This window comes from Nothoprocta perdicaria, unplaced genomic scaffold, assembly GCF_003342845.1.
Source record: "Nothoprocta perdicaria isolate Ctin4 unplaced genomic scaffold, notPer1 scaffold_64, whole genome shotgun sequence".
NCBI classification, from domain to species: domain Eukaryota; kingdom Metazoa; phylum Chordata; class Aves; order Tinamiformes; family Tinamidae; genus Nothoprocta; species Nothoprocta perdicaria.
The window spans coordinates 1,036,467-1,046,540 of record NW_020455910.1 but is presented as its reverse complement, the minus strand read 5'-3'; the positions used below and the strand labels follow the sequence as shown (position 1 = coordinate 1,046,540).

The following is a 10,074-nucleotide window of genomic DNA, read 5'->3' as shown; positions in this document are numbered from 1 at the left end:
CCCCGTGAGGAGCCCCGGGGGGCGGCCTGGGAGGACCCCCCTTCTATTCTCTCACCCTCCCCACACACAGACCCTCTTCCACCCCCCGCACCCCCACTTCAACAGCGCGGCCGCCGCTGCCTCGGGGCCGGGCTGTGTGTGTGTGGGGGGTGTCCAGCCGGGGGTGGGGGCCGGGGGGTCCCCCCCATCCCGGCCCCCCGGCCCCCCGTCAGCGCGGGCAGCCGCGGCCCCGCGGGGGGGCGCCCCGGGGGACCCGCGGGGACAGCGGCACCCACACCCCGTGCCGGGGGGCGGCGGGACCCGCCGGGCTGCCCCCTCAGGGGGTGCTGGCGGGGGGGGTGCCCGGTGTCCCCTCAGCGGGAGCTGCCTCCGTGTCCCCTCACGGGCCGGTGCTTCATGTCCCCTCCCGCTCGACCCGTGTCCTTTCCCTGCTCAACCCGTGTCCTTTTCCCATCCAGGTGGGGTTCCGGAGCCGAGGAAGATGTCACGGCGCAGGTAAGACACCCCCCGGCACCCCCTGCCACCCGTCCTGCTCACCCGCCCTTCCTCACCGTCCTCCTCCTCCCGTGCCCTGCAGCAGCCGCCTGCAAGCGAAGCAGCAGCCGCAGCCCTGCCCGGAGGAGGCTCCCCAAGAGCTGCAGCCCCCCAAGCAGCCCCTGAGCCGCAAGCGCCGCACGGCCGAGGTGAGCATGCCGGGAGGCTCCCAGGACACAGCGATCCCGGCAGGAAGGGGGGACCCCGCGGCGGGAGCGGGGCCGGGCCCTGGGGGGGCCGTGCAGCCACGCTGACCTGCTCTCCTCTCTTAGCAGGAGATAAGGAAAAGAGAGGATGGGAAAACTGCCAAGAAACATCAATACGAGATTAAGGTGAGTGGTGCGTGAGCGCCAGGCTGCGTGAGGGAGCCCCTCCGGTGCGGCTGGTGGGTGCGAAGCCGCCCCTTCCACCCCACAAAGTGTCAGAAGTAGAATCACAGAACGGCTGGGGTTGGAAGGACCCCTAGGATCACCTAGTCCAACCTCCCTGCTCCAGCAGGGATACCCAGAGCACGGGRCACAGGGCGGCATCCGGGCGGGTTTGGAGACCTCCAGAGAAGGAGACCCCAGGCAGAAGGTGCAGGTGCTCTGCACGTTCTCTTCAGGTGCTTCTGCTTTTCCTTATGCCCGTTCCGCTGCAGATAGAGAGAGTCCTTCAGTGTGGAAGCCCCCGCAGAGTAAGGCAAGGTCTAGAAATCAGGATAACAGCAGATATTCTCCCATCTCACCATATGCAAAGTGGGTAAGGCCCAGAGGCAGGTCTAAACAGGACTGCTGCACTTGTTTAACTTGCCTCAGTGGGCTTGAAGCCACACCTTGATATTCGCAACCGCATGGGTACTCTTTCATTTAAGAATTATCAAAATTACTTAAATCAGCTTGGGAACTGTTTATAAATGAGGTAGGTCACTATTACATCAAATCAGGGGGACTCCAGCACTATGAAATGGATTAATGATATAGTTTCTTGCAGTTATACTGCTGATCTGCCCTTAAACCGGATGAGGCCACCAGCTAGCTGGTGGAGGAAGTCTGTGCAGTTAAGCTCTTCCATCTGCTGTTTTCCGTGAAAACTTTGCATGGGGAAAGACTACTCAAGTTTGTAGATTGATCTTGGAATGAAATTGCATGTCACAACTGACCTTTGCTGGCAGGGACAGGTCCTGCTCCCCTTCTCTTCCATTGCTGATGTCCAGCCGTTCACTCCTTCACCTGCCTTGCCCTTGTTCTCCATGTTTCCCTTGCTAATTTGGTGCAACTTGCTAATTTGGCTCTGAAAGAGTCCTGCCCTGCCAGGTTAGTGAGTTGAATCAGCTGGACAGCGGCAAACATCAAGGCTGATGAAAATGAAGGAGTGAGGCAGGACAGAAGCAGGATCTCCACTTTCTGGGGGCTGTAGATGKAGATGATGGTAGATGAACTCCATGGGGATATGCAACTTCATCCTTGGTACTTCACTCTGGCTCAATAGGTTTGGATATGCGAAGGACACCGAGCCTGGCTCATTTCTGTGTGAAATGGCTGCCCAGGATGAGGCTCCGTGTGGGGGGTTCTGCTCCTTTGGGAAGGGGTCCCGGCTAGCTCCCCAGGCGGTGGYTCATCCCACGTCACCATCTTGAGGGCCGTCGGCCATTACAGGTCGCGCCGCTCCCGCCTTCGGCCTCTGTCGCCTTCCCCTTCCTGGCTGCGCACGACCAGGACGAGGAAGGAATTCCCAATCCCTCTGTGTTCCCAGCCTGGGGGTGCGGGCCGCACTCCTTGGGGTCGCTGCATCCCGCGGGTGGCAACGACGGCCCCGGCTGCGGCCCACACCAGTATCTGGCCCCGGAGCCCGGCCCGGCTGGGTGGTTCCTCCCTGGCTCCCTAATGGGAAGATAACGAGTTGCTGAAGTTCCACCAGCAGAACCTCCCCGCTGCGGTCTTCCCTGCAGGGTGAATCAGCAGATCACAGGAGCCGCAGCCTGGCGGGGTCCGGCTCCGCGAGCGCCCTTCTCCGCGCCCCAAAACCGGGTGGATCTGCCCATGCTGGGATCACGGACCTGAGGCCGTTTGTCCCCTCAAAGCGGAGTGCCCTGGACGTGTCAGAAGGGCCTGCTTGCTCTTAAAGGGCTTTGCTGGTGGTCAATCCTTCACTTTACCTGCACTTCTAAGTCCAAAATAAGCATGTGGCATGGAAGRTTGTCAATATAATCTAGATTTCACCCCTTCTTGCTGCCATCGCAAATTCAACAYTTAAAAGATGTCTTTTTATTGTGTTGTAGAGTTGTTGGCCACCCACGATAACAGGAGGCATCTCACCCTGCATAATTATTGAAACACCTCATAAGGAATCGGGGACCACCGACTTCTCCAGGTTCAAAAAATACAGGTTCAGGAACCTCTTCATAAATCCGTCACCTCTGCCTGAGCTCAAGTAAGTCTTCCCGATGCTGCAGGTGTTGATGCTTTTTCAAGCATGTTGAGTTGCCGTAGGARAATCTGTTGTTGTACAGTGTTCATGTAATACTGTAATGAGCCCAACTCTCTGCTTGTCTCCTTATCTTACAATCAATCTGATGCGTGTCTGGAAAAATTTTAAAAAAAGAAACTTTTTTGGTACTCTTTTTTCCTTTAAACTTATTCCAAAGAAGTGGAAAACATGGTGGGCAGGTAGGAGAATCTCCTGTGCTGCTTTAGGAAGCTGCTGTGTACTGTGGGGTCCCAAAGATAAGTTGGATATGGAACTCCATGCTTGAGGATGGGTCTTCCATGCGCCCTCTTACTGATGGGCACCTGTTAAAGCTGAGCTCTAGCCTTTGCAATAGCCAAACTAGGGGGGCGTTTGTGCCTTCTAAGTGCTTTTCTACAGTGATAAGGGATTTCTTCATGCCTGCCTTGGCTTGTGTATCGCACAAACCCGTATTTGTTTCAGCTTCTTATCTGTTTGTTTACAAGAGATGAAGAGTAGAATTGATTTAAGTTAGAGCTTGTGGGACGAGGTGATGGACTTTGTGAATTTCTCTCTGCTTTGACTTGGAGGGAAAAGTATTTAAGTCCAGAAACAGCAGTAGGAAATCAGCGTTGCATTAGCAGCCTGTCCTCCTTAGTCACTACAGTAGGAGAAGTACATTTAAGAAAAAAATTCCCCATCAGTCTATGACAACCGTTCCAAATGAAAACCAAACTGCGGCAGTGGTGCAAGCAGCCCCGTTGCGTTTCCCGGGAGGGTGAAGTGCTAAGGCAGTCACCAAGCACCCATTTCACCAAAGCAGCTGGGGCTGCAGGTGGGTCAGAGCAGGCCAGGGCGTTGGGGGCAGCCCCTTTCACACCAGCCTGGCCCGTGTTTGGCGAGCAGGGGGAGGTGGTGTGAACCACCAAGGTCAGCGTGCGGCTTTCCAGTTACCACAGGGATCTCTCAGGGGGCATTTTCTGAGTATCTGTAAGCAGTAAATGATGTCTTTATGCCCTTTGTGAAGGTGTCTGTGTGCTTACAGTGCTGTGTGCCCCTTCTTTCCACAGCTGGGGGAGTTCCAAAGATGTGTGGCTCAACATCCTCAAGAAGGAGACCAGATACGCTCACTGCAAGCACTTCACGTCGCTGCACTCCAGCCTGCAGCCCCACATGAGGTCCATCCTGCTCGACTGGCTCCTGGAGGTCTGTCCCCAAAGTTCCTGCACCTTGTGTTACCCCTGTGAAGGAGGAGGATAAAAGTAAAGCTTTTGCGTAAGAGATCTAATAGCAAAGTGTCCTGTAATGGTAAATGGCAAGAACAGTTTGCAACAAAAGGGTTACAAGTTACTGCTCTTGCTCCTCTTGGTGACCTGGTGAGTTACATTCAGCCTTTCCTGGCTGGAGATGTTGAACCTTCCAGACAGAGAAGAAAATAGTAACTCCAAACTCTCCTTTAAAACCTCTTTTGGGGGAGGAGGAGAAATCTAATTAAAAGTAATTTCAAGGCAAAGTGCTGAAATTGTTAAAAATGAGATTATTTGTGGAGCTTTAGCCATGTTAGAGTGTATCCCAGTCTTGAGACAAGTGCCTGTCATTTGAGGACCTCAGGTACCACCCTGGCCTTGCCTGTATCGAGAGCCTGTAGATGCCACCCACTGACACTGCTCCTTCCTGACTGCACATTATTTATAATCTTTATTTATATCTTGTGAGGAGAGCAGAAATAAGCAGTGCTTTAGTGTCAGGCATCCAAAGGCTGTTGATGTAAACAGGTCCSTGCTTGAGCAGGGCTGCAGGTAAGCTGCACCCCCCTAGCCCTGAGCCCTGCGCTTCGCTTGAACTTCAGCCCTTTCCAGTTCTCAGTCTGGCAGCCACCCTGTGTGTAGGGACACCCGTGCTGTGAACGGAGAGCTGTGTCCTAGGGCCTTTCCAAGAGCTTTGCCCTGCGGATCTTCAATTGCTGCTTCCAAAAGCAGCCCCTGGCTCACGGAGCTCTGCYGCCTGCAGAGGGGACCTAGGCGAGCGCAGGGCTCCCGTGCCGGCGCCGCCGGGCGCTCCTGCCCGCCCTGGGGCAGGACTGGGAGCGCGGCAGCCGCGGGAAAGCCTTGGCCTGGTTGGGTTTTGGCAGTTGGAGTACTCGAGCGATCCGGGTAGCGGATCTGTCAGTGGATCATCCATTAGTGATACGTCATTATTCCTTTAACATCTGACTTCCTCGCTAACTTTGAGCTGGATGTATATACACGTGCACACACACAGACACACACATATATATTTCTTTAACCTGGCGAGCTGTTGGGGAGCCGCCCATCCTCCAAACAGGCCCGTCAGAATGGGCCTCGTTCTTGCAGGCTGGTTCAGTAGCACTGAGTGCCACAGTGCCACAGAGCCCTGGAAGCCTCGAAAATCCTCCAGTAGCTCCTAATTTTCTCTGTATTGACTCCTTAACTAACRTATTACTAAGTAGGACCAAGCATCATCACTTGTATTTGTGATCTATAAAGGTAGATATGATCTACCTTTATAAGTGCTCACTTATTCATGGGCAGCTCTGGCCCCTGCCGTTTCAGTCCCAAGTCCCGTCTGGAGCCTGGAGCAGCCGCTGCTGCTGTCCAGTGGTTTGCTGTTAAAACACCAGYGTTCCAGTATGGATGCATCGGGTTTTATAATGGATGCAGGGCAGCACTAAATGACTTTTTTCTCCTGTTTTAGGTGTGCGAGGTGTACGCGCTGCACAGGGAGACCTTCTACCTCGCTCAGGACTTCTTCGACAGGTTCATGTTGACGCAGAAGAACATTAACAAGAGCATGCTGCAGCTCATAGGCATCACCTCGCTGTTCATCGCCTCCAAGCTCGAGGTGAGGAGCCCTCGTGCAGGGAGAGGGTGCTGAGTTCGGRTTGACTAAAAAGGCAATGATATTTCTGTATTCTGGGCACATCTTTTGATGCGCACTGGCAGTGTATGCACTGAGGGGGAAACTTTTGTCTTTTCCTTCAGCAAAACAGCTGTTAGTGTCAGTGTCTTGGAGCTGTCCTCCTTTTCCTGCAGAGAAGGAGACCACRTGAGCTTATAAGTCAAGTGAAGGTGCCAGGAGTAGCTCTTTTTCCAAACATGGAGCAAGTGGCCAACGCTCCTGGGAAGGGGGGTGAGACTTGAGTACAAGCAAGCCTGGGTGCCCAAGTGCCTGTGCAAGGAGCAGGGAGGCCTCCAAGCCGGTTTTGTGGAGGGATTTCCCTTTGGCCATCCTCGGGGGTGCATGTGGGGCCTGAGGGCAGAGGCCCCACTGGCAGTGGGGCTGTTCTGCCAAGGGGCCCCCCGAGCGAGCGGCTGGGTCAGCGCCCCCTCCTTGCCGCCTGTCTCCGCACCATGGCCTTGCGGGGACAGTGGGATCTGCTCCATGTTTTCCCCGTTATCTCTGTTGATGTTGATGCCAGCGCCGGCCTCGTGCCTGAGCCCGCGCGGGGCGGCCTGCAGCGCAGCAGCGTGCGCCAGGAGCGGGGCCCTCTGCGCCCGTGCGTCAACAGGGCAGCCAGGAGGAAGGCGAAATGAGTGGAAAGGTGTTCTCATCATTCCGTCAGCATTTATTTCCCCAAACCTAAGTGGGTTGCAATAATTATATAACAGGCAACACACGGACTATGTATTTTCAGTATCTGCTTATCCTGTAAGCTTTTAAGTCATTACATGTAACCATGAATACGCTGTTCTAGCCTAGGAAATGTTACAGACCAGATGTGTCTGCTGGGATCTTCTCAAGCTCTCCTGGAATCCTAAGCTCTGATCTTGACAGTTTGGGGTTTTTTTTTCTGCTTCTCTCTTGAAAGGAAATCTACGCTCCCAAAATTCAAGAATTTGCCTATGTCACTGATGGTGCTTGCAGTGAAGATGATATAATAAGAATGGAACTTATCATGTTAAAGGTACTAACTGCGCTGTGCTTGCAGGAACTGGCCAAAAGGGGTGGGCTTCTGTTCAATACCTGTTTAACAGTATCTGAGGGACATCTCTAGCAGGTGAGGAATTGGTGCGTGCAGCTCTGYGCCCTTTGTATTGGGAAGGATCCTTTCTCAGTGCTGCAGAATTTCCCAGGCACTTGCTTGTCACTAGCAGTAGATGTAGCTGCAGCTTGAGGCATTTTGAGGCACTCTCCCAATTTCTGAGTGGGACAGAAGAGTTGAATTGAACTGCACTGGATATACTAAAAGGGTTGAGATGAATGTGTTTTGTGCTGATTGCAACCCAGGCTCTTCAGGAAGTCATAAGAACTTAAGTACTTAAACATCTAAGTACTTATACTAATAAACATTTAATATTTACAGGCTTTAAAGTGGGAACTCTGTCCAGTGACGATCATCTCTTGGCTGAACCTTTACCTTCAAGTGGATGCTCTGAAGGATGTTCCCAAAGTGCTGCTACCTCAGTATTCTCAGGAAAAATTCATCCAGATAGCGCAGGTAGGTGCCCTAAGCTGTGTAGGAACATGTCACTTTGGGATAATCACAAGCACTGCTGCACAGCCTGCTTGGAAAGACTTTAAATGCTTTATTTTCTTGTCTTACCTCATCTACTGCTCTGTAAAGAAATGTGCAAATTTTACCCTCTTGGAGAACTTTGTAGTGGAGCCTCGAGGAGCAGCTGCTCGTGTGGGTCTTGTTTCCTTGCTCTCCTCTATTTTAAGACTCCTCACCGGAAGAAATCCGGTTGCTACRCGCTGTAGTTCTGCAAACAACAGGCGGCAGCAACAGCCCTTGAGCAGGATGATAACACAGAGAGTCTCCATGGGCTGCTAGTGCTGTCTGGCTGTATCACCAGTTACAGTGTTCCTGGGCACTTGTCCAAAACAGTCCGAGAAGGGTTGTCCAGCCTTTGCAGGCGACTCCGGCATCGGAGAGACTCAGCACAGGGACAACAGCTCTCATAAGGACTTAGGAGCTCAGAGGGTCAGACCTTGCCGGAGCTCTGCCAAGGCCTTCCAGGTGTCCTTAGAGCTGTAGGGACTGTGTGTTATGGGTAGAAGAGCAGATGTTCTTGCACCCTAATGCTGAGAGAGCAGCTTTAAGTGGAATGGGTGCCAAAGCTAAACCGGAGGCACCTGACTGGCTGTAAAGAGTGCAGCCACCTCCGTGCTATAGACGCGAGTGTAAGAACCAGTGCCCGCGTGGCAGTTTGGCAGGCAGSACTACAGCATCCTCTTGTTAACGTCTGTCCCTCTTGCTCCGCCAGCTCCTGGACCTGTGCATTCTGGATGTGAATTCCCTGGATTTCCAGTACAGGACACTAGCTGCCGCCGCGCTCTGCCACTATACCTCAATCGAAGTAGTCCAGAAGGCCTCAGGTGAGCCGGGGAGCGCTGACGGCTGCTGCAGCCTGAAGCCCTCGGAGCACTTGGGTTTACCAGGCAGTAAAGGAACAAACGTGAGATGGGCACGCAGCTCCTTCTGGCTTGTGGGTGTTCCTGGTTTCACTTCCTTCCTACCGCTGTTTCACACGTTGCGAAGGCTTGGAACAGAAGGAAACACGTTGGGTAGCCCGGCCTTGTCCAGGGGAGCTGGGCCTGCTCTTGCCCCATGAGTGCCAGCTGGGTTGGGGATCGGCAGCGTTTGTTTTTGGGGCTCCTTTGCTCTCCTTTATTTTATTTATGACACTATTGGAACTCTGGCTAACAGACTGTGCAGCTCCTTCGGGATCTATAACCCTGCTTCTGTGATCYGCCCCTTAGGCCTGGACTGGGACAACATCTCTGAGTGTGTGGAATGGATGGTGCCTTTCGCAAATGTGACCAGAAAAGTCCCCGTGAAACTGAAGAATTTTAAGAAGGTGGCAGCAGAAGATCGACACAACATTCAAACCCACACGAGTTACTTGGACATGCTGGTACGTGGTTTGTACATTTGCGCCCCGGGCTCTTGCTGGTGCTTTGGGCACCTCTAGTTTGTCACCACCACCAAGCAGGAGGCTGGAGGGCCCAGCCCTGAGGGCATGCGGAGAAAGGATGCGCTTCCCTGTGATGCTCCCAAGCCCTGGGGAAAGACGTGGGGAAGAGTTACAGGGGACGTTTAAAAGCTGGTGCTGTTGTCGGCTAACAGCCCTTCTAGTTGTGTGGTCAGCTTCTTGACTGAGAAGCTTCTTGACAGAGAAGCTTCTGATGGGCTCATAGAAATGAAGTGGCAGCTGCTGCCGTGTGGCTTGACATGTCCCATTCCTGCTCTTCCCAGGAAGAAGTCAACAGCGGAGCAGCTTCTGCCGCCCCGGGGCAGCTCTCTCCAGTGTCTACAGCGGGAATAATAACGCCTCCCAAAAGCACAGAGAAGAAATGAACCCTGAGCAAGGACTGGGCAGGATTTGGTGCTTCAAAACAGGACTGGGCTCAAGGTGACTCCAAGACTCCGTGCTGCTGCGAGCCCAGGGCAGCAGGCACCCCGTACTGAGCAATGGCTGGAAGTTAAGACCTCCTCCTGCACGTGTGACAAAAGATTTTATTTTTTTTAGGCCAAGTGTCTTTTTCTATGTTAATGCAAGAGGGTGGACTAGCCTGGTCCATTCTCAAACAGGACTAGTTAACTCTGAACATTCCTAATTTAAATTATGAATTATGGATTTCAAGAACTTGTTTTGYAATGGCCGAGTGGCTGAGCTCGTCCACTCAACCCACCTGGCAAACTTGCTTTAATTTGGGATAGCCATACAGGAGAACTTGATGACAGTTTGTACATATTACTTATTTCTTGACTCTTTTTTTTCTTTTCTTGGTATAGACATTAAGCTCTGCCTATAACTTAATTGCCCTGTGAGCCTCAGGGGGAGGATTACAGAGGTCAGTGGTTAAGCAGCTTCCTCTAAAACCACTCTGCCACTGCATTAAGGTAGAGCCAGCCCCGGGTCACCTTCTAGCTCTATCTGAGGCTGATGAATTTAAGATAACGTGTGAGTTTACAGCAGCCCTAAAGCTAAGAATTCATTTAAGGATATCACTGACCTCAGGTATTAAGAGTACAAGTAGGGAATGTGCTGCTGAAGCAACCTTAACTGGAAGAAGTGCAGTCCTGGAAGGAAGATGTCCCATGGGTAAGAGGCAGCCCTCAACCTTCAAAAGACAGGAACAGCCAGA

At 52.9% G+C, this 10,074-nt stretch overlaps 1 protein-coding gene across 1 annotated transcript; it reads left to right on the top strand.

The window, feature by feature from the left end:
* Positions 1 to 481: 481 nt before the first annotated feature.
* On the top strand, positions 482 to 9,927 carry CCNE2 (cyclin E2). The gene is made up of 11 exons (XM_026050005.1): positions 482 to 495; positions 578 to 683; positions 810 to 866; positions 2,795 to 2,946; positions 4,032 to 4,167; positions 5,677 to 5,823; positions 6,791 to 6,886; positions 7,286 to 7,420; positions 8,190 to 8,301; positions 8,686 to 8,840; positions 9,182 to 9,927. The coding sequence occupies exons 1-11, from the start codon at positions 482 to 484 to the stop codon at positions 9,281 to 9,283; spliced, it is 1,212 nt and encodes a 403-aa protein (XP_025905790.1). The 3' UTR covers positions 9,284 to 9,927.
* The last annotated feature ends 147 nt before the right edge of the window (positions 9,928 to 10,074 follow it).